We start from the raw sequence: 27,543 nt of genomic DNA, 5'->3' as shown, positions 1-27,543 counted from the left end.
TCCAGCAGCCAATCGACGCCGCCCAGTCCAACCCCAACCCCAGCCCTTGCCCTTGCCCTTGCCCTTGCCCTTGCCCTTGCCCTTGCCCTTGCGGAGACAAACACACAACAGTGTCGCTCATGCCAGATCGCCTTGGTTTGCTCTCATGCGCCCATCTCCATCCCCGCCATGTCACTGTCCTGCAGATCATTCGCAAGCATCGTCCGCAAGCGCGCCGGGTCGGTCCCAGCCATACCAACGGCATTCTGCGCTGCCGTCCCGCGCCTCGTCCAGCGATCAGCCTTCTCGGTTCTCTCGCATGTCTTGCAGCGCAGTGGCCGAGACTTGCTGCTAGATTTCTCGGCCAATCTCAAGAACGGCGGCCGAGCAGATGTGGGTCGCTCGAGCCAGAGTCAGAACCAGAGCCAGAGCCAGAGCCAGGATCAGTCGAATTCTCTGCCGCTGTACAAGCCCGCTGAAGACGAAACCGCAGACATAGACTCCCGCAACATTCTCGATACCCACTACGTTCGTGGCCCCGATCGCCATCTCTTTGACAACCGCAAGCTGGACGTCACCATCGAGCGAACAACTAACGCCCCGAACCAGACCATCAGCGTCGCCAAGGCCATGCGACCGGTGCCGACCAAGGCCGGCGATCCCCAATCCTTGCCGCGGGCAGTTGCCAAACGGCAGGGCAAGCGGCTGGCACAACTGCGCGAGGTCGTCGAGATGGTCCGGGAGTCGAAGCTGGGAGTCGAGATGCGCTCGCAGGAGTGGTACGTCTCCAAGGTAAGTGTCGTTGACGCCCGGGTATTTGCCATCAACACCCTTGGCATTGGCGATTCTGTACGAGACAGACGACCGGCCAAGTGCCGAATCAAATGCCTCGTTGGAGCACAATGTGCCGCCGGGCGATGGACAGTTTGTTCGCCTTTGACAGTCGGCTCACTGTCGTCACTATGAACGGGCGTGCTATCATTGCAGATGACGTTGTCGACGACCGACAAGGTGTGCGTGATCTGGTGGAAGCCGATGGACCCCAAGACGGAGCCGCTGGAGCTGGTAGGCGAGCTGCCTCACGCACGACTGCCTGTCGGTTGCCTGGATTCTGCATGATTTGGGTCGGATATGCTCTTTGCTTGCACCAGAAAGCTGACGAGCCGTCCCACAGGCCAATCTGGAAATTGTGCTGGATGAAATTACACCACACCTCCGGCAACTGGTGGCGATTCAGATCTCTCACAGAGGAAGCCTCGGGTCAGCGCCCAGGTTCCAGTTCCGACGGGATCTCACCGAAGAGTATCAGGCGAGACTCGACGTTGCGTACGACTCGATTGAAAGCCAGCTCCGTGAGAACGAAGATCTGTCTGGATCGCCGGCCGAGCAAAGTAGCAGGGAGATGAAAGAGGTGACAAAGCAGTAGTGCTTTGCCCGCAAGCCGACAACACCGACAACGCCGACAGCATCGTCAACACCGACAGTATCCTGCGTTGCGCTCTGTCGCAGAAGCGTCAGGCGACATCTCTGTCTGCCCTTGATGCTCTGGATGCCCTGCCGTCGGGCATTCCCGGCATTGTTCCGTCGCTGTGGGAGGCGGGTGCTTGTCCTGAGAAGTGATTGTGTCTCGCCAATCAGTGCTCGAACGCTGCCGATCGGGACTGTCGAAATCGGGGGAGCTGTCGAGGTGTGCTGTGGGCAGGCTCAGTGGACGGGTCCGGCAGCGACCACGCAATACAGTTGTTGGCCTGGTGCTGCCCCAGCACCAGATCATTGCCCGCTTCCAGCAGTGCAGCAGTGCAGCAGCCTAGCAGTCCATCCATCTATCCTCTCTGTCAACCTGCAATGGAGCCGTCCAAGTTCAGCAACGTCCGCGATGCATTCGAGAAAATGGCCGTGGACAAGAGTCCCATCGACAAAGGGTAGTTCAGAGCAGCGGACGGTGCCGAGACGAGCCAAATAGACAGAGAGTCCGAGCCAGTGCCTGCAACGAGCCAAGTTGGACTGTATCGCTTGTCGGTGCTGTCATTTGGCTCACTCGGCTGTGTGAACTTTGCCCCCCTCCCAAGGCTGCCGACCCTGCCCAAGATCACAGTTGCGTCGCTTGCTCGAGCAGACCCGGCGAAGGACTCGCCCTCCACCGAGTCTCAGATCCCCAAGCGGCAGCTCTCGCCAGCCTCCACCAACATGAGCGACGACGAGGATAGCATCATTGACGAAGAGATGGCCGAAAGCATCACGCCTCTGAGTGCCTCTCAGGGCTCGGCCAAGACGCCGTCGAGCATCACCAACAGCCGCTTGACCATGCGCACCAAGAAATCGGCCGTGGTCATCAAACCCGAGTTCTCGGACTATCTCTTGCTGTGGACGCTGATCGAGAAGGTCGGCGAAGGATCCTATGGAGAGATATACAGAGCGTGAGTCTTCGAATTGGACGGTGATGCACCAGGGCCAAAGCGCTCGGTGTCAAAGGCGGTGAGAGAGCAGACCACAGACGACTCGTATTGACCAGCGAGCGTTTGCTGGTCGATACCTCCACCGGAATGCCTACAGAACCATCACAACTGGAGCTTGTCGTTGTATTACCCCATGCAAGCATATTCCTCCGCCATGCCCAGATCCCCGTTGCCCCATCTGGTTACTTTCTGTCGCTGACCACTCGCCATGCTTCCTGCTGTTGCTCTCGTGGCGATTCCCATGGCGTCTATGCGGAATACACACCGACCACGGACCGATGCACTTTTCCAGCATGAGCAAAAGTGGTCCGCAAATCGTCGCCCTCAAGATCATCGACCTCGAGAAAACCACGGACGACCTTGAAGATTTGCTGGCCGAGGTTGATTTCCAAGCCAAGTGTCAGTCACCGCATCTGGCACAGTACTTTGGTATGGACAGCAGAGGAGATCAGTTCGCTGTAGCACGAGTGAGAGATTCGGTGTTGGTGCCCCCCTTTTTTGATGGTCTGGCTATTGAAAGGATGTTCGTGCTACTCAGTTGCATGGATTCCTCCCCATTCCAGGATCATGGATGTGGAATAACAAACTGGCTATAGCAATGGTTTGTGATGGAGGGCAAGCCAAGTGCGGGTTGTGAGAGACAGATACTGCGATTGGAAGCTTAGCCCCGTTCATTGTACCGTTGCTGGCTAATACCACCCGTTGTCTAGGAGTACCTTGGAGGAGGAACAGCAGAGGAGCTGGCAAGTGTCTGACCATCGGCTTTTACTGGGGGGGGGACCATCCGCGGAGTGGCAAGGAAGAAGAGAGGAGCAACGCAAATCCAATTGAGATAGGGCTCTATGTGGGAGGGAGAAAGAGCTTTCCGACACACTACCCAATTTCGGCATCGAAGCTGATGGCTCTCCATCTTTGTCAGATCAAGAACTGCAAGCTTACGGAAGATCAGTGCGGATTCATACTCCGGGAATCGCTGCGCGGGCTCGAGTACATGCACAGCAACAAAAAGATCCATCGGGACATCAAAGGTTTGAGTCTCGAGTTCGTGACCGACTCATCCACGCTGCTCCACAACGGTCTGGCGTGCACGGGGCGGTATCTGATGATGTGCATTCCTCATGATTGCAGCGGCCAATGTTTTGTTCGACAACACGGGCTCGCTCAAGGTTTGTTGAGAACCGCTGTCCATCGGAGTGGAGCGACGGTGTGGTATTGTATCCTGGGGATAACACAGCAAAATCAACCGACTGCACCATCCTCTTTCCTCCCCCCCCCCAGCTCGCCGACTTTGGCGTTGCCGCCCAACTCACCAGCGACCGGGCCTCGCGGACCACATTCGTCGGGACACCGGTAATGCATACCGAGCCGCTGTCGTTGCTCCGGGGAGGGGAGTGTGCGCAGAACGAGTCGGTCTGTGATCAAGTATGTGGCGCCGAATCAGCAGAAACAGAGACTGAGCTGGCTGGCCGGCTATCCTTGACTGCGACAGCTCTATATGGCTCCTGAAATCGTCCAGAACCAGCCCTATGGCTGTCCAGTAAGTATCGGCGGCGGCGGCGGCAGTGGTTTGGCATGACATCTATGAATGACGATGGATTGGAGTGATGCACTGTCGCCCCTGCCTTCTGCGAGAGTGTATGCTGCGAGGCAATCCGACAGCAAGCTGAAGTAAACCTGTCCGATCGAATGTGATCCGAAACTGCTCAGGTCGATATCTGGAGTCTTGGCATCATGGCTATCGAGTTGGCGATGGGGGCGCCACCAAAGAGCAACCGACATCCTATGGAGGTAATGTCTGCACGGCCTCACCAGCCCATCGTTGCAAGCATCGATTGGTGGCGAGGAACGGACTGAAGCCAAAGTCAGTGGATGATCCCATGTCTGAGATGAAGCGCTCTCCCCAAATTTAGGTCCTGTACCAAATCCCAACTTCGCCGCCACCGCAGCTCGAGGGGTCGGAGTGGTCGCCAGAGTACCACGATTTTGTTCGAGTGTGTCTGAAAAAGAACCCCTCCGAGGTATAATCCGGCGCTGGTTCGACAAAAACGGGCCATCGCGATCTAGATCAGAGCCGATGCTCCGTGAATCTGGCTGCCGATGCGCTTGGGCAAACCACTCTTCATGATCAAGTGGCCGATTGACAACAGTATCTGCGTGGTATCGGGATCTTTTCTCTAGCGACCGACTGCCATGGATCTTCTGAAGCACGACTTCATTTCCAAGTGCAAGAAGGACAAGTCTATTATCAAGGTCTCGCTTGAGACCTTCCGGCTGAATCTCAACGACAAGAGAAGCAGCAAAAAGAGGTGAAGGGCTCGCGACAAACCTCGTTGGCACGAGCCATGCTGGTGCTGTCGTTTTGGATGGCTTTACAGCCAGCGCCGACAATGTCCCAGAGCAACTACTCTGCGCCACCGCCAAGGCTCAATGGCTGCTGCAGGCTACTAAACACCGTCGCTCGAATTTTGTATTCTCGTCTCACACACGCCGATACGGTAGTGAGGTGGACCCAGGTGACTGGTGGGCAAATTACAACAAGGCGACTGTCGTCATCGAGGCAGCCGCCACCCCGACGACCTCGGAACCCGATATCCCCGACATCGCCAAGGCCACGATTCGCTCGGATCTGGTCAACATCAACCCAAGGATCACGATCAAAAAGCCCCGGGTCATCCAGAGCTGTGTTCCCGTCAAGGCCGTCCCAGTCATGGGCTCTGGAGTGCGTCCCTTGGTCACCAACCGCACTTTGCACATCAACACACACACGAGCACTGGAGCGCCAGAGCAGCAGCCGCACTCGGTATCTGTGTCTCTTTCGAAGAATCAGCAGGATGATGGAGGTCTGTGGACCCGATGTGCAGTTTGCCGGACTCATGGCCAGCCCATGTCGGCACATCAGGAGAATCGTCCATGAGAATGTGCGTTCGGGAGGGTCCTTCCCAAGCGTCGTGTTCACCCGTGGCTGCTATGCAATCAAGTGATTTACACAGATGGCTGAAGGAGCCATACGGACTGGCCACAATCATGCTCGCTTCATTCAGGTGACCGGACCCCTCAAATCTACGTCGCCAAGTCCAAGATCCAGAGCATGTTGGGCAAGGGAGTTGCAGTGGTTCAGCCCGAGGTTGTGGCCGAGAAGCTCTCGGATGCGTTTACGTCCCTGCTCGGCCACATCAACATGCCTGCGCGAGCCAAACACCAGCGCGCACTCAAGATCTTGGACAAGCTGTTTTCATCAGAGTTCGGATACATATCCAACCTCAAGTTTCTGATGGAGGCGAGTGCTTGGCAGAGTAGACCTGGGCAGAGGGAATCTTTCGACTCTTTGAAGTGCTGCAGTGTGATCTGGGCTGGAAACCGCAATTCCTGTCGATCCCATCGTCTCCGCAGCCGGTTGATACTGTCATCATAACTACAACCCCGGGCTTGCACAGGGGGCACTGCGGCCACTCATGGAAAGCGGCCAGACGCGACATGCCATTCTCAAAGAAGACCAAGTCAAATCAATCTTCTCGCCGATCAGCTCCATCCACACATTTCATCTGGAGTTTTTGCAGTCGCTCAAGCTGTGCATGAGCTCTTGCACCGACCACACCTTCGAGAGCTCTATATCGGCGTTTGTGTGGAGCAAGGTGAGGGCACGAGTGCATAGCAAATGGCAACTCGACTGGTCGTACGGTCGTGTCTCGAATGGCTCAACTGCCACTTTCAATTGCTTGGATGGCAGAGCATGATTGTACAGTCGCTGTACATGAACTACTCGTTCCACCTGACAGCAAGCCTCTGGGAGACCCACAGATGCCTGGTCGACAACCCAAAGTTTCGCGACTATATCGCCTCGGTTCTGGGAGACAAATCCATCCTGGAGATGCTCACGCTTCCCATCCGGCGCAGCGGCGAGTACAGGGACATGCTGCAAGGTACGCCGGTACTGCATCGATGTGGAGGCACAGCTTTGGTTTGCGATGCATCGGTGCTGCTTCCTTTGATGTATTGCTGATGGCGGTGGTGTTGGGTTGCTGATGGCGGTGGTGTTGGGTTGCTGATGGCGGTGGTGTTGAGTTGCTGATGGCGGCGGCTTCGGTTGCCCAGAGCTCGCGGAAGCGTTGCCAAATCAGCACACCGAATATGCCGCCTTTGCGGTCACAAATCTGGAGAACGACTTGAGCGTGTGCATGAAGAGCACGCGGAATCTGTTTGGCATGATGCTTCAGATTGCCGATCTGCCGCCCTCGGTGAGTTGGACTGGACGACATTGCCAACAGATCCATGTCGATCCCACATCTCCGACGCGTGAAAGCAACGGAGGCACACGGAGGTGGACTGCCGTGTGTTGAGTGCTCGACGTCGACCGCAGAAGTGTCGACGTTCATGCCCGGTCTGACAAACGTTGCCGCCGATGGCCATGGACAGGTCGCTCTCCGCTCCAAGCAACTGCTGGTGCTGATGGACCCCGTCGAGAAGCTCAAGATCTCCTCGTCCGGAGGCGTTGGCGCAGACGCCCAGGATCCTTCAAAGTGCGTCTTGCGGGGGGCGATCAAGCGACGCAAGCCGGTGTATCTGTACTTGCTGAACGACTGCATCGTGGTGGTCAAGCCGCAGAAACGGGTCGTGCCGCTGGTGGACTACGAGAAGGACGAGGAATGGAGCCCGCTGTTTGCACGAGCCGGGCGACCGAGCAAGGCGACCAAGCTGCTCCAGTACCGCGAGATGTACCTGCGCGACTTTTTGGAATGCGGCGTGCTGGAAGACCGCGAAGGTACGGACAGAGGGGTGCAGACGGGGTGCGGACGAACGGCAGATCGAGGCTGGGTGGCGACGGAGGCCGACGACTTTGCAGTTTCACGGCTGTCGATGGCAGGACCCCAAGCAGCCGACGGCGATACGGCGGATGAGGGGTTGCGTGGGAACGGGTGGGAGCCGGTGGGAACCAGTGGGAACCAGTGGGATGCAGTCATGGATGCATATGGATCAGCGGCAGCGGCTGACCCGACTCCTCCATTGCCGCCACCGGACTAACCGGACCTGAACTTTGCACCGGCCGGACGGATGGCTGGACGGCGCTGGGCACTGTTCGGCCTGGCCGGATCTGGCCTGCCCAGACGCCCGAAACCTGTTCTTCATCGAGGTTGCCCTCAGGAAGGGCGAGACCATGTGCTTCAGCGCGCCGAGCCCGGAGCGACGAGACATTTGGGTGGCGCGACTGAGGGAGTAGCGCGCCCAAAAGCGGACGGATGTGCGACCGGGCGTGAGCGAGGATGAGCGAGCGGGCGAGCAAATACGGGTGCCCGAACCGGCGCCTTGTGCTGTTGTTGGTGTTAGCTGTTGATAATTGTTGATAGCTGTTGATAGTTGGTGTTAGCTGTTGATAGTTGGTGTTAGTGCTATTGCTAGCTGTTAGTTGTTGGTTGATTGTGTGTGATAAATGTATAATATCGCCCACACCATCTCGGCAAGAGTGTTCATGTCCAAGAGCACATCCAGGCGCCAAGTGCATCGCCCGTTGTTTGAGCAGCCCGACAGCCGCACTGAGCGCTGCTGTTGCTGTTGCTGTTGCTGGCGGCCTGTGGCTGTGCGCGGCGGATGGCGATGAAGGAAAGGCGTCTCGCTGCGATGCATTACATTCCAGTTGTGTGCATTACATTCCAATGTGTACATTACACTCCAATGTGTTAACATCGTCGTTAACACGCACAACCTCTTAACCGCGGACGACAGCGGCGCACCGACAACCCGCCCCCGTTATATAGCCGCTGCACCGTCCCGGCGGCTGTCCGCCCGTCGTCTCTCCTCCCCTCGTCCCGGATCGTTCGCTCTGGTCTGGGAGGGCCGTCCACACCTCATCCTCGTCGTCGCTGCCGTCCCCCGGGCATTCCTTTGTCGGTCGTTTTTTTTTTCTGCGTGTCCGTCGCTCGCTTTGGCTGGATCTGTCCCTCGTCTCGGCTTCGTCTCTGCCCGACCATCTGCGGCCGAGAGTCCATCCGTCCGTCCGGCACACACCGTCGTCCCTGGGCCGCTCTCCTTCTTGGAGCGTCTTGCCCTGCTGATCTGCAGCGCCAACCGCACCTCCCTCTCGCTGCTCACCCTCCTTTCCCTCCATCGGCCTGCCGGTCGGTCTTCTTGCTCGGCTCGCTCAATCTCCCGCCCAAATGAGTCCCCAAAACAACCTTGGGGTCTCCGATCCCGTTGGCTCTCGCCCCTCCCGCCTGCCTGAGCCCATGTCGCTTCGGCACATCCGAGACACCAATACCCGAATGCATCGAAGCTACAGCTACAACGGAACGCACTCGTTTGTCCCAAACAGTGGACACCCCGCCAACGCGTATATCGACATTGTGAGCGACTCGCCTCTATCGCTGCTCAAGCGAGAGAATGCTGCCCTGCACCAGGATCTCCAGCAGAAGGAGCAAGAGTGCATTCTGGCGGCCACCGCTGGTCAGAACCTCTTGAACCAGATCGAGCAGGTGAGCTTGTCGACTCCATTGGCGTGTTTCGGCCAGAGATCCTTTGCCCTCCGCTTGGTTGCTGCTGGACTCGATGCTGCTGTCGGTTCGCCGGCTGGATTCGGCTGCCCGTGCAGCAGCGGCATCTGTAGCCACTCTGTATTTCCTGTCTTTTTGCATCGGCGTTTTGCTATGGCCTTTCCCTCGTTGGCTTTTCTCGCCCAGCCTTGCTTCCGCCACCATTCTTCCATTCATTGCCTCTGCACCATCGTTCCATCGCTGCCGCTCCACTCATTCCAACCAACACTTGCCGTTGTCTCGTTGGTTTCTGTAGATGGCCGCCCGGATCCAGCATCTCGAGAGTCTGCAAAGCGCCGCCAGCCGAAACATGGAGAGCTCTCCAAAGAAGAACGAGCTCAAGGCCATCCGCACCGACATCCACACAATCACCACCTCCGTCAAGGATCTCGTCGGCAAGCTCTCCCAGGCCAACAGCCCCGAGATCAAGAGGCGAAGCAACGCAAGCTACCAGCTCCGGTCGGCCTCTCCCACCGGCAGCCGCTTTGAGGAGCCCTATGTCGCCAAGCCCCTCTTCAACTCGCTCGACTCGGATGACTCGGACGATAGCTCCGAAGACAACGCAAAGTATCTCGAGAGCGGCTTCAAAGCCATGCGCTCGAGCCTGGCCAAGGCCGCCAACGAGCCTCCTCGAATCGCCGCCGACTCGCCTCCCGAGTCACCCGTCGACGAGCAAACCGCCCTCAGCACCAGCCAGGGGCTCGGCACCGGCAGCCCTCAGGTCCTGATCACCCCGCGTCGCAACCGTATCCAGAAAGACCTTTGGCTGGAGCTCGAGTCGACCGACAAGCTGAGCACCCTCGATCTCAATCTGCTCGAGTGCGCACGCTCCTTCAAGCAGCAATATATTGAGGCCCGCCAGCTGCTGGATGAGTCGATGGACAAGATCGAGCTGCTCCAGATGGATCTCGCCAGTCTTGAGGAGCAGTGCATGCGGGACCGTGAGGCTCTGAGTATGTATTCGTAATCACTGGGTTGTCCATGTCCTATCATATGGATACGGCTCTGTTATTTCAGCTCGCCCAACGCACCGTAGTCGTCGTACTCCGGCGCACCCTCCATCATCCCGACCAACTCCTCACATCCCCGACCATCTCTTGCCTTCTTTGCTCCGTCTTTCAGGACGCTCCGACGAAAACTTTTACAATCTGGAGATGCAGAAGCAGCAGGCCGAAGAGCAGATCAAGGAACTCGAGAAGGATCGCGCCAAGCGAACGACGCAGGTCAGCCAGCTGGATAAGCTCAATGCCCAGCTCAACATCCAGCTGGAGGAGCAAAAGGCCAAAGAAGATGCCTTGATCAAGATCCAAATCCATCTCAAGAACCAATTGTCTGTCGAGACGACGCGTGCCGCCAACACCATTGGCCTCCTGCGGCGGCGCATCGACCAGCTGCAAAAGTACGAGGACCAGGCTCTCAAGGACGGCCAGATCCTCTCGCCGCTGCGGTCTGCGTCCTCTCGGTTTGAGTTGATGCAGGGCCGCTCTTCGCCGTTTGTCTCTGGTGGCGATTCAGCCGGCTCCGCACCTCAGGGCCTGTACCGGGGCGAGGCCAGCTTGCTCGTTATCGACAACCTGAACGCCGCCCTGGCCTACGCCCGCGCCGGGATCCGCGAGTACGAAACGTCGCAGCAAACTCTGACCCTGGAGCAGCAGAAGCTCAGGCAGCAGCTCGTCGATGCCATGAGCACGATCGAAAAACTCCTCGACTCTGCTGAAAGCGATTCCGCCATTTCATCGCGCGACCAGGTCGAGGACCGCGCAGCTACAACCCCGACTACGACCCCGACTTCGACTTCGGAGCGCAGGCTCCTTTGGAAAGAGGATGGGCGGCCGAAGCACCCCTTGAAGGTCCCGAACCAAGGGCGGTCTCTGAGTATCAGCAGCGCCTCCCGCCTGGACATCATCAGCGAGTCGGACGATCCCACGCTGTCTTCCGCCCCCTATCGCATCCCTCCTGCTCCCACAGTCAGCGACGAGATCGCTGTCTTTGACATTTCAGCTGCGGGCCTCCGAGCCTCCGAACCACGGTCACCCGAGCCCAAGCCCGCCCGCTGCCACTGCGAGCAAATCATCGATCTCGAGGGCGAAGGCCGCGTCCGCCGCATCGTTGAGCATCTCGAGTCCTGCCCCAACAATCCCATTGCCGGATCGGCACTGGCCCAGAAGCGGCCCAGCTCCATCGCCACCTTTGCGTCGAACCCGCGATCGCTCTCTATGCACCGCAAGTCAAACTACTCGGTCAGCTTCCGCAGCGATGTCTCGACGCTCAGCCGCCAGTCGCTCCAGCCAGACTATGACTTTGACCCGAACCTGCCTTCGCTGGGCGACGAGCTGAGCAAATTCGGCAACGCCTTTTCGAGTCTCGATGGCCTGGACGAACACGACGGCCCGGATCTGCCCCGCCCCCTCGAGGGCCTTCCGTCCGAGTCCACCATCCTCAACCCCGACTCGGATCTGCTCCGCACCTCTGTCAGCGAGCACTCGCTGCATCCCTCGTTGCTTGACTGCGCCATCACCCGGTCAGACGACTGCACCAACCCGTCGTTGACCGACTCTCCCCAGCACCCCGCCACGATCCGCTCCATCCAGGCCTTTGACGAGTTCCTGATTGATGAAAAGGACGGTGCCAGCGCCGCCACGGACCAGCACAGCGCCGCCAGTGTGGTGGTGGTCTCCGGGCCCCACGAGGCCGCTACGCACCTTCCGGAACCCAGTGCCGAGGTCTTTGATGACTGGCTCGCGCAATCCACCAACAGCGACTCGGCACTGGTACCGGTACCTGTGCCAGTACTAGTACCAGTGCCAGCGCCACGCCCGCCCAGTGTTGCCGTTCGCCTCTCAAACGTCCTGGATGAAGACACGCTGGAGGCATGGATGAAGGATACCAAGCCTGAGGTTGCCAAGGGCGATCTGTCCATCGACACCTTTGGCCTGTCTCGCTCTCGGCCCAAGTGCGTCGAGCAGGAGACTCAGACGGAACCGTGGGAGCAGCCTACTACCGCCGTCATTGTCCGCGAGTCAACCCCGCCGCCACAACCCTCTCAGATCGAGCCCGCCTTCTCGACCACCGAGGTCTACTATGAGGCCTATGTGATGCAGACCACCACCACCACTCAGACCACCACCACCAAGACCTCGCGGACCCCGGTCAAGAAGTCAACGCCTACGGTCAACGTCCCTGTCGAACGCTACCCGCAGCCGCTCTCCTCGGCCGTGCCCAGCCAGCAATCGGATACGTCCAAGTCGGTCCACTCCAAGACCTCGCACGAGGTCAGCCTTCCGGGCGACGTGGCCGCTGCCGATGACAGCTTCATATTGGAATCGCTAACGTATACCCTTATTGGCTCGTGGGTAAGTCCAATCGGCCTGACCGACCCCTGTGCTTGCCGTTTTGCTCGCTCGCTGCCAGGCTCTCCGTCATAGTCCCGGCTGCGACTCGTGCTCCCATATCCGCTGCTAAACGAGGTGTGCTTCCTGCCCTTGGGCGACGACAGTTCCAAAAATATAACCGCCACGGCAAGAACCCGAAGCTGCGCTACTTTTGGGTTAATCCGTTCAGTCGAACGCTGAACTGGGCCGTCAAGCCGCCGAGCCAGGGAACCCAGCGACTTGGGGCCAAAACAGGTATGTCGCCAGCCCCAACTCCATGGCGGGAGCGGCGAGCAGGGTATATGAAAGGGAGCATGAAATGGGGCATGAAAGGAGGTCCCTCGGCGCCTTGGCATTTGCCACCCCGTGTTCATCTTGAGATCCTAACAGCATTTGCCCCCCCCCCCACTTCCTCTGCCACCCGCCAGCTTGCATCGTCTCGGTGTCGACACCTTCCGACATCCACCTTACCCTCGATGGCCCCCAGCGTCGCAACTTCCCTCCCAACATTAATCACGCCATCCGTATCGAGACCCCATACCGCGATATTCTGCTTGTCCCCACGAATTGGTTTGACTACCAGCAGTGGGTCCAGGGCCTGCGCTTCTTGGTGGAGAACCGCCATGACATTATTCCTCTGCAGGAGCAGATCCAGTTTATGCCCACACGATCGACCACAGGCTCGGCCGCCTTCCGCGCATCGATCCAGCGGCTCGAGGAAACTGGCCCGCTCGTGTCGCTGGCATCGGCCCCGACCGCGCGCGAGATGAACACCATCTACGAGGACCGCCACACATCTGGCTCCAGTGGCCCTACGGATGCCGATCGGCCCCTCAACCTCGAGGATCTCTGCCATCCTCCTCTGAACGCAGCGCCTGTGCCCGGAACAACGCGCTCGCGCCGAGGCAACTCGATCAGCCAGAACAAGAACCCCATGGTCGGTGCCGACGAAGGCGCGGCTGCCGCTGGATTTGTGGGCATGAAGCAGAGCTTTGTCCGGCGAGCAAAGAGTCTGGCATTCCTCAAGATGGGCAAGAGCCAGAATGCGGAGCGCAACAGCAGTGCCGGCGGCAACGGCAGCCACACCACGCTTTCGGGCATGCCGCGGAGCGAGTCGCCCATGAACGTCTCGTCGTCCGACCACGACGAGGTGTTGGTCTCCCAGCGACCTTCGTCGGCCCTCGGATACACCGGGCGGCGGAGTGACTGGGTCATCTCGGAAGAAGACCCGCCGCGGTTTGAACGGGGATCGTCGTCGACTCGGCTGAGCAATTCGACATCGAGCCGAATGTCCGACCTCTGGAACGGTGTTAGCACCCGCTTCAGCGCCTCGGGTCAAAAGAAGTAGGACGCCAACGGCAGAACATGCTGGTCGGCTGAGCTGGCGAGGATGACGTGCCCCCCTCTCCACCTTCCCTCCACGACCGATACCGAGCCCATGCCTGGATCCTTAGCAACGCCGAATCAACCAAGCTGGTGCCCCTGCCAGCCCCATGTGGCACCGCCGATGCCCTCCTCCTCCTCCCCTTCAACTCCTCGTCATTCCCTTCCTCCCCTCTCCCTCCTTGCTCCTCATTCCTCCCATCGCCGGCATCAATCAAGCAAAGATTTGGTCGGCTCAACCGACACTCTCCAACCGACATGGGCATACGTCATTGCACCGCGACCGACGCACATCTCGTGTCTCTGCCCTCCATCTCATCGCAGCTTGCCGTGCCGTTGCTCCTCTTTTCCATCATCCAACTTTCTTGACATCATATCACCCCCCCCTTTCGCTCGTTCTTCCACTTGGTTTGTTCTGGCTGTTCCATACTCTCCTGTGTCGGCTTGGTCGTTGTCACCATGGTCGTGCGGCACTGCTCTATCGCATCGCACCCCCAACCACAACTCCTCCGCCACATTCCACTTTCCAGCGTCTGTGCCTTCAGCTCCCTTCTTGTTTTGCCCGATAGTACCCCCGGTCATCATCCCTCTCTCCCTTTTCCTCAAAAATAATCTCAAACATAACAGCAACAAAAGCAACAAAAAAAAAAAAGCAAAGCAACCAGAGCCTTACTATCTTGCACCCCGTCCATTCACCTGCAATGGCTCTCCCCCCTCCGTCAGTCCATTATTCTTCTCCCCCCCCCTTTTTTTTTCTTTCCTGTCCCTTGAGTGTCGTTAGGCCATGCTTTTCCCTCGATCCATTTCCGTCACGCTTTGTGGAAAAGAATATATCCGTCGTCGTTCAAATAACATTGGTTCGGTTGTCCCAGGATTCACACAGACCCACTCCTCAACATACAGGGAAAGACGAGGGAGGGGGACCAGTGCGTTTGTTTCGAAATCATGATCGTGTGTATTGATGTGGCACGCACTGACTTATCGTTAACAGCAAGCCTCAGCTCAAAACTGCGGGGAGCTCTGGAGCAGCTTGCGGAATCAGAAACGGGTCGGCATCCTCGTAGCTGTTTGCCTCGTGGCCATCAGCGCCGGGATTCGCAGGCGCACTGTTCTGCAGAGGGTCGTCGGACTGGTGGGGGGCTTCGCCCATAGTTCTTTGGATAGAATGTTCAATCCGAGCATTGATCGACTCGAGCGGTTCGAGCGACAGCGTCCATCGGTCGTCTACCGCGCTGGGGATGGCTTGCGTCGAGTTCACAACGATACCGACAAACAGCGGCCGCACGAGCACAAACGAAGCATCGCTGCAGCTGATGTGCGAGATCGGGATCAGATACACCGACCGGATTCCCGGACGATTCACATTGGCTTTGAACACCTGCAGCACAAAGACATTCGGTCGGATGAGAACGATGCGTCTGTATCGGGTCTATTGGTGAGGGGGGGGGATTGCTCAGGTGGAAACTGCGATCGCGGGCTCACCTTCAGTTCTTCTTGGGAAACAAATGTCTCGACCTGGCTCTCCGATACCGTTCCCGTGCCTCGATCAGGTAGAGATACAAGGATTTTGGTGTTGCTGGGGTTTTGCAGCATCCGACCCAGGTGTCCCCACCACTGCCCCAGGTGCAGCTGCTCCCAGCACTTGAGACGAGAGGGTCTATCAGATAGAGTCACAGGGTTAATAGAGGCCGAGGGTGCCGAGTTTGTGTGCAGTGGAGCTTGGAGGCAAGACTGCAGCAAAAACAACGGCCCGGGCAGATGCGAGCATTTGCGACATATGCAACCGATGCCAACAATTTAGAACCAACATCAAGTAGGGAAGTGGCGCGCTTGCAGAACTGTCTCCTCCGAAGCCACTCGCCCATCGACTCACACTTCAATATCAACTTCAGAGTTGACAGACATGACAGCTTTGAAGCCAAGCCGATTGCTCTCTGGACCGAGCTCGATGTTACACCGACAGAGACGATATCCCCAGTCGACGAAAGGCTCTCGTGGGAGTGTCTCGCGCCAGTGGTGGACGTACTTGACCAACTTGGTGAGGATGGCTTGGTACTCTTCGCCGGTGATCTCGCGGGTAGCGATGACTTCGTCATCCGATGTGGCGATCGTAATTCGCTTGGTCTTGTTTGGCGCTGGCGGTGGATCAACGGGTGCCTCGGGTGCCTCTGGTGTCTCGAGAGCCACATGGGCCGCAGCCATCGCAGGAGTATCGGGCTCGGCCGGTGTCTTCGCGGGCGCCTTTGGTTTAGAGCGCTCGGCAGGGGTAGGCCGAGGGGGCGTGGTTTCGGCAGCAGCCGGCCGACGTGGGTCGGAAACGGTGCCGGCATTGGTATTCTGCCTCAGATCGCGCTTGGCGGCTTCGGGTTTTGGAGCAGGCTTTGGGTCTGTCCTGGGCTCCGATCTGGGATCAGGCCGGTTGCCGGGCCTGTGGTCCGTCTTTTGATATGAGCTTTGATCGGGGCGCGGCTCATATCTGGAATCGGGCCTGTGATCAGGGCGTGAGTCTTGTCTGTAGTCCGACCGAGATTCGTATCGGTTGTCGGGCCGGGACTCATATCGATGATCTGGGCGCGAATCGTACTTTGGGTCTGGTCGAGAGTCACGTCGGTAGTCCGATCTTGGATCATAGCGGTGGTCCGGCCTCGAGTCGCGGCGATAGTCTGCCCTCGAGTCATATTTGGTGTCATACCGAGAGCCGTATCGACCATCCGCTCTTGAATCGTATCTGCTCTCCGGTCTTGAATCGTGTCTGCTGTCTGCTCTTGGGTCGTATCTGCTGTCCGCTTTTGGATCGTGTCTGCTGTCCGTGCGAGAAGCAGATTTGTAGTCTGGTCGAGAATCGCCTCTGTACTCAGGCCGAGAGTCACTCCTGTAGTCTGAGCGAGGATCACGTTTGGAGTCGCTGTCAGAGCCTCTCTGGGCACTCCTATCGTTATCCTTTCGTTCCGCGTTTGGCGAATAAGCCTGGAGCGGAAGTTTGGTGGCGTTGGACAGAGTGTGAGATGCCATAGCAGCTGCAGTCACAAGCCATCTCGGCCGATGCCAAGAACACAACCCGAGCGCCGCATACAGCCTCACTTACTGTTGGAGACGACGTCCTGCGCGGGGGCAATGTTGACGATGCAGCGCCAGCACCGGCCTTCTGTTCCGTCGATCGTGATGTCCGAACGGAAGGCCCCTGCAGATGTCTCTCAAAGGCTATAGTTGACGCCGTCTGGTGCTTGTGCAGATCCAGGAGCTGGTCGTTCTGCCGGTTCCGCAGCTGCAGATATTGCTCCTCCAACTCCCGCTGTGTGATGTTGGTGTCCAACCCCGCAGCCAGAAACCCATTTCAGCATGTCTTCGAGAAAGCAGGGATGCTGCCGCTAAGCTCCCTCTCGGCTGCCCCTGCTCGGCGATAGACTTACATTGGCCTCGACCATTGCTCGATCGGCCGCGATGGCGCCTCTGTATTTCTCGAGTAGGGTATGCAGACCAGACGATGGCGGCTGGCGATCAGGCGAGAGATCCAGAATTTGCGTGGGCTCACCGTTGCGGCTATGGTACGGAACCTCCAGGTTGCAGCGCTCCAGCTGCGAAACGAGCGACTGTGTGGCATGAAAGAGATAGGCCCTGTCGGCGGGCGGCTGTCGCTTTTCGGGCTGAGGTGCGCTGTGAAGAGCCTGATAGATCTCCTGCTGGTGGTGCTGGACGAGGACTCCGATCCGGAAGCTATGCAGTTTGGTGTAGTCGGACATGCGTGGATAGACAAAATCGGACGATAGCCCCCTGGCCTCCGAGATCTGGGCGCTGGTGGTGGTTGGATGCAGACCGTTAGCGAAACGGAGCGGGAGCTTGGAACCCAGATGGTAGGGCTGCCGTTCAGGAGGCTTACTCGGTCGGCCATAGCTCGAGATGCTTCGCAAGGAGCAGCTCTCCATGTCGACTGGTGGATGTGGGCTGCATGACGGCTCTGGCGGTGCGAGGACGAGAAGCGAGCGCAGATCAAGCAAGAGGTGGCTGGGGTGCAAAGTGCCCAAACGCCCCGCACAGAAACGAAGGCGAAACCCAACGCCCATGGCGCGCTCTTCATGAAAGCCCAAGCGGATGCACCTCACCAATGCACCTTGGAACATGGACGGCTATTGTAGGAGTGTCGCTCGGTGCTACCTCGGCTATATTCATGCCACATGGCTCGAGCGCCGTGAAGGTGCTGACACAGTCGATCCAGAAAGAAACGGAGCAGTCACTCTGGCTTCAGATGTCTGAAACCTGCCGAACTGCTGCAGGCTCCAGTGAGCAAGCCGTGTGGTTGTTTCCCGTCCTGGTTGGCAATCTCGTTGTGTGATGAATCCACTCGACCCTCTGGACAGTTCCATACTAACTCGATATCAAGATACTCGGCCTTCTCGAGTCGCTTGCGTGTATCCATCTGAGCGAGAAAGCGTCCTTGATTCAGATCCAGAAACACATCGTTGAGCGGTCATGGCCAGCGTGTGGTGTTTTGAGCGAGAACATTCACCAATGCTCAATATCCGGGTGTCCCGTTTTTTATTGCGCTGTCCTAACCGAACCTGGGCCGCTTGCGTGGATCCGTTGGAATGGGCAGTGGATCCTGTGTACTGCTGGATCGCCTTTCGGCTGCACGGGTTGGGTTGGACCCTGCGTTGCTTGCAGGAAGACCATCAGCCGTGGCTCCAGTCGACGTCGCATTCCCAGCCGTGCCCGTGGTTGGGGAAATGCGATTATCAAAGACATAGATGCCGTGCTCTATCGCCGCATTCAGGATGCCGTTCATGAGATGCTGGGGAAGAGGCGGAGCGGTTGTCGTTGCGCTCTGGGCCGTCGTTGCGCTCTGGGCCGTCGTCGGCTCTTGCTGGTGTTCGGAATGGATTGGCGACACACCCGCCTGTAGAGGCGATTCCAAGCGAGGAGGCGAGCCGGTGGCGGACACTGCACCAGATTCTTTCATCGTCGGCTTCGAGGACGACGAACCTGCGGATTTGCTCGAGGAGCTTCGCTTCCACACGATACCACGCCTCACGCTGTTGAGTGTGGTAGTGCTCCACTTTAGAGTTTGGGTCGGCACCACTTGGCGGTCGCCCTCCAGGACGGCTATGAAGCAAGGATGGCGGTTGTAAATGTGGAATCCGTCAAGCGACTGGTGGTTTACGTATTTCGATGGAATAATGGTCAGCTTGCGCTCTTTGTCGATGTGTGCCAACAAGATCTGTGAACCACGGGAGACGTATGTCGGCATCGGCATGTCAGTATCGCTGCACACCTCAAACCCCGTTGTGGCGAGAGCATCAGCACCGACGGAGCATACCTGTTTCTTGGCATAGACCACGGCTGAGAATTTGAAAAGGACCTCGTGCAGCGACTGTCCGACGGGGCTGAGGGGCACCATCGCCATCGTCAAGTTTTCTGGATTCCTGAGGATCTTTGACAAGTTCTGGAGATGCGTCTCGGCAGAGAGGTATTCATCTATGCGGATTCTCGACGGACTGCGTAGGAACGAGGGAAGTGAGTGTTCTGGAATCGGAATGAAGCAGCCGGATCATACACTGCATGTCCGTATGCCCCGGGACCGAGGCTGCAGCAAGGAGACTGTGCGGAGTAGGATCATGCAGGATGGGATTGTGCATATGGTACAAACTCTCGCTGTTACTCACAGTCTGATGTGCACAGATCGATCGCAAGCAAACTCAAAGCTCATGTCGAGGGGGTTTGGGCCGCTGGCGACAATCTTGGACTGCCCAGCGAGATGAATCCATGGGCTCAGGTTGTCGGGGCGGCATGTGCTTGAGGTTGGGCGCACTGGAGGGGAGTAGTTTGCTCCGCCAGCGTCCTCGTTGCTGATGTTCGAAGCTGTGTCAGTGGCATCTGCATCCAAGGTGGCGTGGTGGCCCTGAGCGTCCAACCGAGAACTGCCCGCAACAACATAGTCCGATCTGACTGGCGGAGGCTCGGGATGAGTAGTCTCATCGGGCAGCGGCAGCTGTTCTGTCGTGAGCTCATATGGCCCCTGCAAAGACTTGACTGCCGGCTCAGGCGATTCCGGGGCGTGGTGCTGTTTGGGTGGCTCTCGAGAAGGGTCGGAGGGAGCATCCTCTTTGCTGGATTCGATGAACATGAGATTCTCCCGCACTTGATCTAGCTGCAGGGCATGGAGCTCGTTCGTTTGCTCGAGTCGGAGGACGTTGACGGCATTTCTTTGTATTTTCTGTTGCGGGTGTCCATCGAGGCAAGGAGATTGGTTCAGTCGCTGGATGCGGTGCGTGTTCTTTGACAGCATCGACAGCACCGACAGCATCGACAGCATCGACAGCATCGACAGCATCGACAGCACCGACAGCATCGACAGCATCGACCCCAGCTGACCATCCCACACTTCTTATATACACTTGAATCTGCTCATGCTAGCACCAGCGCCGCTCAGCAGAGCCACTCAGCAGCGAAACTGATCTTGTCGTGCAGACGATGCAGCAGTACAGTACATTGATTGAGTTCTTCCAAGCCAGCAACTCGTCCAGGCTGTGTGTCTGCTCGCTCTTCGGGTACCGTTTCGCCAGCTCCGCTTCGACATGAGCTTTCTCTTCGGGAGATAGGAGGCAGTTCAAAGCATGGATGGGTGGAAAGCGGAACACGTTGCCCGCTGTTTCGGCGGCGAGACGATCGTGCAGCTCGTTGAGCTCGTTGGCATGGTGATTCACCATGAACGACAGCTGATGGAGCCGGAGGCGCTCATATTGATCCTTGCGTCTGCTTGAGTATGAATGCTCAGTCATAGGCCGCTCAGGCTCTCTAAATCACGGAAGGAAGACAGTCCGCTGCACGTTATCGGTATGGGCAAGGCCGGGGCGGAAGGAGCTATGGTGGCGAGCGGTCGGCCTTCCAAGCCCATCTCCCAAAACAATGCTGAGTCTGCAGATCCAGGAAGGCACAGCGGAGCGCATACCCGAGCGGCCACAGTTCAGCGCTGGTGAATATCAAGGCTGGTCTCCTGGTATCTTTGCTCATCGATGGCAAGTGTGTCCGGAGAGCGGGGTTATCGCAGGCAAGGCATTGATTTCAGGAGCAACGATCGGCCAAGGGAAACCAAAACCGGGGCTGGCGCCTCGCTCTCGGTGTGCTCTCGGCAGTCTCTCGGTGTGCTTTCGATCACGTGTGGTTCTCGTGATGTGTGTGTGTGTGGTGCTCGGCTGCCTGAAATCGTGCACCACACACACCGGATCTGCGACCCAAGCCTGTGTGGCGAGACGGTCGCTCCAAGATACAACTCCAGCAGTTGGATTGCACAGGTACTTTCATGATGCACAAACAGACCGAAAATTTGCCTCAAAGTTTCACCGATTTTTGGGTCCTTTTGCTAACACGGCGGACTGGCCTAGTTCTCGACCCAAATCAATGCAGATACGCCCCACCGACACTGGGAATCATAGCGACTGGCTGTGGACGGCAAAGTAGGCCTGCCAGCAGAACGTGTACGCCGGGATCATAATGTTGTCGTTTTGATCCGAGACGGCCTCGAGCATCGCTGGAAGCAAGTGTATGGTGATCGGGTTGGTCAGCACGCACAAAGCCGTGTTCTGGATGTAGCCCACCCGAGCTCATCTTCCGCCAGGGTACATACCTCCCGTTAAGGTCGAGACAGCGAGTCCAAATATCTTGATATAGGTGTGTGTCCCGTCCCGTCCCGCCGATATCAAAAGATAGCCATTCAGATGTGGGGCTGAATCGATGGCTGCTTCTCCAACCAGACCGCGGACTGCATGGCCAGCAAGCTTACCGGGATGCGATCTTCGGGAGCCAGGAGCATCGAAACTGCTTGATAGACCACCAAGACACTGACAATATATGCCGCCGTGCCCTCCATGGTCTTTTTCGTGCCCGGCCATCGGTGTCTGCCAAAGCGCTTCCCAACGATCGATGCCTGGGGCAATGCAAACGAAGCACAAGAGGATTGGACGCATAAGCCAAGCATGCAAGCCGATCGCCACAGCAGAGAAACCACTTTCGAAACAAAAGTAGCACGGCCTATCTGGCTCCCACAAGCGCCCCCATGCATCCCGGACGCAAACCAGCCCTTACCATGGAGTCGCCGACGCCGATCGTCAGCATTCCGCCAAGGCCGAGAGCCAGTTTCCGATCCATAGCAAGGCTAGAGAGAGTAAATCAGATGCAGTCTCAGGTAAGAGCGATCCCAGACGGCTGGTCCACCGAAAGCCCTATTCGTCGACAGTACCAACCTATTGAGCCACACAGGCACAGCGCATCCAACAAGAAGATAGATGTGTGCCAGGACAGCCGGTCCAGCATCGCGCGAGTCGATAAAATGCCGCAGGAACAGCTCGATGGCATGGCCCCACGGCCAGACTCGAAAATACCGGAGGTACTCGACAAAGAAGGTGCCACTCAAGGCAACCGAGAAGGCAATGTGCATAAACACAGGCTAGGGCCGTTTGGCAAAGGCAAGAGCCATGTCGATGTGAGCAGTGCCGACCTACAAGCAACCCCGCAGAGGCCCCGGTCAGGTCAAGCCATGAGCAACGAGCAGCTGCTGCGGGAGAGCCGACAGACAATCGCACGATTACCTCGAGCAGATACCCGGGAACGAACAGGAGGATGGCCAACGCATGGTAAAACTTGCGTCGCATGTTGAGTTGGGCCGATGTCGGCGATCCTTTGGCAAGTCGCAGCGAGGCAAACCACACTGCCGCGAGAATCAAGGTCGCAAAGTAGCAGCAGATGCCAGCGATTCTTGGGGCAAGCACGAACTGCATAATCCTGGAAGCACAGCAGAGACGTCAGAGTTTGCCCGATGCAGGTCAACCGATGCTCGAGGCAGGTTGATGGGATCGCTGCCATACCGGTCTTCAGTAATATGGGTGATCTGCAACTTACCAGAATATGGATCCAAATCGGCCCAGGAACAAATCGCACCATGGGGCAATAATGACAGCGATGACAGAGAGTGCCAGGACGTAGAAGGCCGCCCCCAAACGGCTGTTTGAGCCATGACCCCCGATGTGTCGCTTTGCTTGTTTCTTGATTGCCGACAGGAGTGGATAGAGCACCAATCCGATAGCAGCCATGCCGAGCAGCAGTGCTTGGTGGTAGACGTAGTGCGGGCTTGAGATTCCCAGGTACGATGCCGAAGATAGAGCGCCGAGCTGTTGGTTCGGCAATAGACAGCGCATGTCAGCGCTTGGTGTGGAATAAGTGTCCTGCCGGGTCTCGTACTGAACGATGGAACTGAACTTGCCTTATAGATAGTTCTTGCGGCAGCATCAAAGGACAGCAGGGTCCACCAAGATCCTACCACAGCGCATTCGCCAAGGGTGAAGCTCCGGGCAAATGCCGAGCAGACAAAGTACAGCGACGCTTGCGATCCAAGCACGGCCCAAAGGGCGGCAAGGAGCAGCAAAGGAGTAGGAGCTGTGCCAGACAGGGTTGTCAGAGTGTGTGAACCAACGAGACAGGGTGCATGGATGCGAACAGCAATGATGCTCGTTAGCGCTGCCGAGACCCCAAAATCATCGCTCCAGAGACGAATCTGTTACCTTGGCCGCCAAGATCGGTGCTCTGTTTGCCAACGAGCACCAGCAAGAGCGCAACTACCAGACTGGGAGCCAATCCAGAGAAACAGTCCTTGGAGGACGCGGCCCACCGAACGATAGCAACGTTGGCGAGTTGCAGCGCCGCAATCGCATATGCCATCAGCGACAAAACATCAGCGTACTCTGGTGCAGGCAAGTGCCCATGCACAGTAGATATGAGATCTCGAGTGGCTCCTCGAATGCGGCGATCGTCTCGGAAGCAGGCTGTTGGCGGACCGAGTTGTACTTGCCTGGATTGAGCACTGTCGATGCGGCGTCCTGATGAACTGCTTCGGCGACAGTTGGAATCAATAGCAGGAGCGGAAGCCCCTGGCCGATGCTGGGTCTGAATTACAAACCGGATGAGCGATGGCCGGTGGATCGGGCTTGCTAGTGAGACCGGCATTGGATGGTATTCGTTCTTGATGCGCTGGCCGAGAGTACATGACTAGTGCATGGCGCCGGACGATGCAAACTCACCGAAATGCACTCGACCCGACCGAGAGTGGAAGACACTCCTTGCGTTGCAGCAGTAGGACGGCCAGCAAGAGCAGACCTGATCCTATGAGATCGGAGAAGGAGCAGGCCTCGGCATCAGTCAGCGGCCGTCAAGATCGGATGGCGTGTATTTCTGGAGGAACTCGATGTAGCCATCCTCTGATGCAGGCCATCCTCCGATGCCACTCGCAGTGGTGATATTGGGCAACGGCACATCGCCAGCGGAGGCACGCCGGCGGATTGCAATCGGGCTTGGTGCTGATACCGACGGGCCAGTCGGGGTGGCGACGAGGTGGTGAGCGCCGCCAGCGGGGCTGCCATCAGAACCAGCTCGGCCAGCTGGAGACGGGCTGCAGGCTTGCTCGACATGGATTATAGGCAGCAGTGGTTGGTGGTGGAGATGATGGACGACAGAGATGCCGCTGGAAGGCAAAGATCGAAAATCTTTGGCTTGTGCGAATGACACGAGGCCCTGGACTTGAGCATTGTCTCGGCACCGATCTCGGTGCTGTGCTCCAAACTGGACAGAACACCAATGTATTGATACGGGTCCGGCTTCTGCGCTCATCACAATGGCCGTCTGCCATGTCTGCGATATGGACCAGTGGCTCCCTCTCACTCGGACCTACACTCCATATCGACAACGATACCGAGATGGTCTGAGGCAAAGAAGGCCTCGCCATCGCCCTGAATGGGCTCGCTGCCGAACAGCGCATAGGACTTCACGGCAGCACCGACACCATCGCCGGTCCGGTAGACGACCCGGTCGAGTCTTGCGCCGGGCCACTGCGAGCAGCTCTTGGGCGTCCAGTCCCCAAAGGTCAGACCGCCGTCGTCCGAGAGACTCAGTTGGTGAAAGCTGGTGTATGCGTCGGTCCAGCCCAGGCGGTGGATGAAGAGCGACTCCTCTTCGTTGGTGGCCTTTGGGATGTTGAAGTCACCGCACAGGATGGTGAGTGCAGACGAAGAGTCTGCTAGGGCCTGGGTGGCCTGCTCGAGCTGCTGGAGGCGGAAGGGCAAATCTTGCGGATAGGACTCGAGATGGCTAGTGGCTATCGACACTGCCATCCCACCAACCTCAAGATGCCCTATCAAGAGTCCCCGAGACAGGCGCCCAGCATGGAACTTGAGAGACTCGGCCGAGCGGACCGCAACGGTGCTTTTCTTGCGCACGAGGACCATAAGCCCGTACCAGCAGCCGTCAAAGGTAGTCAAGTCGGTGATCAAGTAGTGGTCCTGGATAGCCTGGGACGACTTGACACACAGCTCGGTCAGCTCCAGGGTGCATTCTTGCAGACAAATGACATCGGGCTCGAGTGCGGCGAGCGTCTCGAGGCTCCTGTTCCATCGGGTCTCGCACTGGTACCGGTCGAACCAGACATTGAGCGAGGCAATCCGGAGGGATGTTGGGCCGGCAGAGACGGGCGGAGGCGAGTCGGCCTTGATCACCGGGACCCACAGGCCCTCGGCCAAAGCGCTGCTGCCGACAGGCGGGATATACTGGAGGAGATCGACCCTCATCACGACGGCCGTGCGAGAGTGGATGGTATGATGAGGAGAGAGTTGGAACAGAGTGGGAGCGGTGGCGAAGTCGTCAGGACAGCAGTATTCGAGCCAGGGTGCCAAGTTCCCTGGTCCCAGGCGGCCGTCCAGACGACGCTGTCAAAAACTGAATGGGAAGTGGTCGGCTTTCTCCTGAACAGGGTCAAGAATGCAACGTTCGTCTGGGGACGATATGCAAAGGCCTTGGCGGTGGAAAGAGCAAGGACTGTTGAAAAGCAATGGGTTACATTGTCGCTGGACCAAAGAACACCCTGGTTGTATAGATCAATCTACTATGATATCACTATATCACTATATCACTATATCACTATATCACTATATCACTATATCACTATATCACTATATCACTATATCACTATATCACTATATCACTATATCACTATATCATCATGTCATCATATCATCAGATCATCATATCACCGTTCACGTCTCGTATCTCGCCGATCATCATCTTCCATCGGCCGGTGGCAGAGGCGGCCCAGCCGGCAGCGCCACCGGCCGCTTTTTTTGTGCCTCGGCAATATCTTCTTCGTCCATCGCCCATCTGCTCCCCTCCCGACCGCTCTGCCCTTTCCTCTGCTGCTCGCCCTCTTGTGCCGGATGTCCGAAAGCCCCAGCAACGTCCTGGTCGTTATGCGCGGCTGCCCCGGCTCGGGCAAGTCGACGCTGGCCCAGGCCATCGCCGCCAACCATCCTCGCAGTGTCGTGCTCTCGACCGACGACTATTTCGTCGATCCGCATACCCACGAGTATGACTTCGACCCGTCGCTGCTCGGCCAGGCGCACCAGTGGAACCAGAGCAGGGCTCTGGATGCTCTCCAGCGCCAAGTACCGCTGGTCATCATCGACAACACCCACACGCAAAAGTGGGAGGCCCGCCCCTATGTGCAGCTGGCCCTGCAGTTCAACTACGCCGTCGAGATCAAGGAGCCTCAGACAGAGTGGTGGCTTCGTCGGGACGTGGACCAGATGGCCCGCAAGAACTCGCACGGTGTCTCGGTCGAGGCGATCGCCCGCATGCTCGAGCGCTGGGAAAGCGACTTTGAGATCGATGCCATCCTAAAGTCGAGACGGCCAGCTCCGGCACCCCGTCCAGCCCAACCTCGGTCCGGGCCCAGCCCAGGTAGGGCACCCTGCATCTTGCCGCCTGCGTCCCCTTTCCGTTGATTGAATACGCTGTTTCCAGAAGCCGCTCGTGGTCAAGCAGCAGGCAGGGCTGTGCAGTCGAGGCGTCGAGGTGCCGAAGAGTCGAAGAGCCGATGTGCCATGCAGTTCGAGGAGCCGAGGAGCCGAGGAGCCGAGGATGTTCATCCCCTATGCGTTTTGCGGCCATTGTCGACATGCTCACATTTGCGCTCAAACTGCAAGGCCATCTAATCGGCGAATCCTCTGCCTCTCGTTACTGACCGCTGGACTCGACTGGACCTGACTCGACTCGACGGCCTCAACTCCCCCTCAACTCGACGAATGCCACTCTCATTTCAAATCCCTGCAAACGCCGACATCGTTCGCTCTTCAATGTCGCTCGCCGCCAACTCCCCTAGGATACACAGCCACTGTATCAGTACCGAAGCGCTTGGCAGCATTCTCTCAGCCTCGGCGACCCAAACTCCCGGCCTCGTCAGCGGTCCCTGTGTGATTTTAGTCGTGGATCCCTTTCAGTCCCCTTGATTTCCTCAGTGACCCCGATCGCTCCCGACCTGCTTGCCGTCCTCTGATTCTGTCCTTGCATCTGTGCTCCACCCCTCGTCGCTGCGATCGGACCGCTCTTCCACACCGCCATCGATGCGTCGGCGCCAAATCCAGCAACATCTCAAGATCATCCGCGCCGTCTGCCGGTTGTCCACCACAGAAGCATGTTCTGGCCGCTTGTCGGGGTTGCCGGTGTCGCTGCCGCGATGCTGGGCTTTTGGGTCGTGAAGGGCAAGAGCCCAGTCGGCACCCTATGAATGCGACATGTAGATGAGCTCGGCCGAGTACAATTTTATAACTCGGCGACGTCTCTCTCTGGCAACGGGAATGATGTGTCAACGCCATCCTAATGGCGCAGCGTCCCTCCCATATACATTCAGATTGTACTCTCTTCCCCGTAGCACGACTCTGAATATATCCCTTCAGTCCTCATCACCGTCGGCACTCCAAATATCCTCATCTGTGCAGCATGCTCTCTCGCAGTACCCTTGGGGAC

The 27,543-nt window shown here is 57.8% G+C and overlaps 8 protein-coding genes across 8 annotated transcripts; 4 read left to right on the top strand and 4 right to left on the bottom strand.

The window, feature by feature from the left end:
* Positions 1 to 168: 168 nt before the first annotated feature.
* BJ171DRAFT_627024 (uncharacterized protein) lies at positions 169 to 7,454 on the top strand (the record flags this gene model as incomplete). The annotated part of the gene is made up of 20 exons (XM_053115541.1): positions 169 to 771; positions 967 to 1,044; positions 1,154 to 1,370; positions 1,406 to 1,595; positions 1,749 to 1,901; positions 2,049 to 2,396; positions 2,728 to 2,864; positions 3,146 to 3,463; positions 3,564 to 3,601; positions 3,714 to 3,857; positions 3,925 to 3,972; positions 4,346 to 4,426; positions 4,614 to 4,741; positions 4,776 to 5,275; positions 5,477 to 5,775; positions 5,870 to 6,067; positions 6,163 to 6,355; positions 6,528 to 6,670; positions 6,774 to 7,194; positions 7,237 to 7,454. The coding sequence occupies 20 exons, from the start codon at positions 169 to 171 to the stop codon at positions 7,452 to 7,454; spliced, it is 4,455 nt and encodes a 1,484-aa protein (XP_052971049.1).
* A 761-nt stretch (positions 7,455 to 8,215) lies between these two features.
* BJ171DRAFT_172266 (uncharacterized protein) lies at positions 8,216 to 13,850 on the top strand. The gene is made up of 5 exons (XM_053105974.1): positions 8,216 to 8,899; positions 9,213 to 9,909; positions 10,079 to 12,309; positions 12,453 to 12,582; positions 12,756 to 13,850. The coding sequence occupies exons 1-5, from the start codon at positions 8,585 to 8,587 to the stop codon at positions 13,673 to 13,675; spliced, it is 4,293 nt and encodes a 1,430-aa protein (XP_052971048.1). The 5' UTR covers positions 8,216 to 8,584; the 3' UTR covers positions 13,676 to 13,850.
* Positions 13,451 to 14,583, top strand: BJ171DRAFT_172264 (uncharacterized protein). The gene has a single exon (XM_053105973.1). It carries the CDS (start codon positions 13,718 to 13,720, stop codon positions 14,489 to 14,491), a length of 774 nt encoding a protein of 257 aa, XP_052971047.1. The 5' UTR covers positions 13,451 to 13,717; the 3' UTR covers positions 14,492 to 14,583.
* A 63-nt stretch (positions 14,584 to 14,646) lies between these two features.
* BJ171DRAFT_595399 (uncharacterized protein) lies at positions 14,647 to 17,710 on the bottom strand. Its single transcript, XM_053114603.1, has 6 exons — positions 17,588 to 17,710; positions 17,121 to 17,502; positions 16,796 to 17,002; positions 15,584 to 16,677; positions 15,193 to 15,367; positions 14,647 to 15,088 (listed from the first exon to the last, which is right to left on the bottom strand). Exons 1-6 carry the CDS (start codon positions 17,656 to 17,658, stop codon positions 14,708 to 14,710), a joined length of 2,310 nt encoding a protein of 769 aa, XP_052971046.1. The 5' UTR covers positions 17,659 to 17,710; the 3' UTR covers positions 14,647 to 14,707.
* Positions 17,711 to 18,009: 299 nt separating this feature from the next.
* Positions 18,010 to 20,811, bottom strand: BJ171DRAFT_487987 (uncharacterized protein). The gene is made up of 5 exons (XM_053109337.1): positions 20,654 to 20,811; positions 20,193 to 20,499; positions 19,368 to 19,918; positions 19,022 to 19,199; positions 18,010 to 18,922 (listed from the first exon to the last, which is right to left on the bottom strand). The coding sequence occupies exons 1-5, from the start codon at positions 20,713 to 20,715 to the stop codon at positions 18,257 to 18,259; spliced, it is 1,764 nt and encodes a 587-aa protein (XP_052971045.1). The 5' UTR covers positions 20,716 to 20,811; the 3' UTR covers positions 18,010 to 18,256.
* A 166-nt stretch (positions 20,812 to 20,977) lies between these two features.
* On the bottom strand, positions 20,978 to 24,209 carry BJ171DRAFT_487981 (uncharacterized protein). Its single transcript, XM_053109336.1, has 12 exons — positions 24,062 to 24,209; positions 23,775 to 23,856; positions 23,546 to 23,640; positions 23,259 to 23,438; positions 22,961 to 23,133; positions 22,600 to 22,868; positions 22,290 to 22,482; positions 21,945 to 22,147; positions 21,787 to 21,856; positions 21,485 to 21,628; positions 21,329 to 21,362; positions 20,978 to 21,232 (listed from the first exon to the last, which is right to left on the bottom strand). The coding sequence occupies exons 1-12, from the start codon at positions 24,159 to 24,161 to the stop codon at positions 21,132 to 21,134; spliced, it is 1,644 nt and encodes a 547-aa protein (XP_052971044.1). The 5' UTR covers positions 24,162 to 24,209; the 3' UTR covers positions 20,978 to 21,131.
* Positions 24,210 to 24,313: 104 nt separating this feature from the next.
* On the bottom strand, positions 24,314 to 25,437 carry BJ171DRAFT_487978 (Endonuclease/exonuclease/phosphatase). Its single transcript, XM_053109335.1, has one exon. It carries the CDS (start codon positions 25,311 to 25,313, stop codon positions 24,408 to 24,410), a length of 906 nt encoding a protein of 301 aa, XP_052971043.1. The 5' UTR covers positions 25,314 to 25,437; the 3' UTR covers positions 24,314 to 24,407.
* Positions 25,438 to 25,887: 450 nt separating this feature from the next.
* Positions 25,888 to 27,490, top strand: BJ171DRAFT_487975 (AAA domain-containing protein). The gene is made up of 2 exons (XM_053109334.1): positions 25,888 to 26,478; positions 26,900 to 27,490. The coding sequence occupies exons 1-2, from the start codon at positions 25,956 to 25,958 to the stop codon at positions 26,992 to 26,994; spliced, it is 618 nt and encodes a 205-aa protein (XP_052971042.1). The 5' UTR covers positions 25,888 to 25,955; the 3' UTR covers positions 26,995 to 27,490.
* The last annotated feature ends 53 nt before the right edge of the window (positions 27,491 to 27,543 follow it).

This window comes from Polychytrium aggregatum, assembly GCF_025602895.1.
Source record: "Polychytrium aggregatum strain JEL109 chromosome Unknown BJ171scaffold_3, whole genome shotgun sequence".
Classification (NCBI taxonomy): domain Eukaryota; kingdom Fungi; phylum Chytridiomycota; class Chytridiomycetes; order Polychytriales; genus Polychytrium; species Polychytrium aggregatum.
The sequence above is the reverse complement of the archived record's forward strand: the minus strand, read 5'-3'. Positions and strand labels throughout refer to the sequence as shown.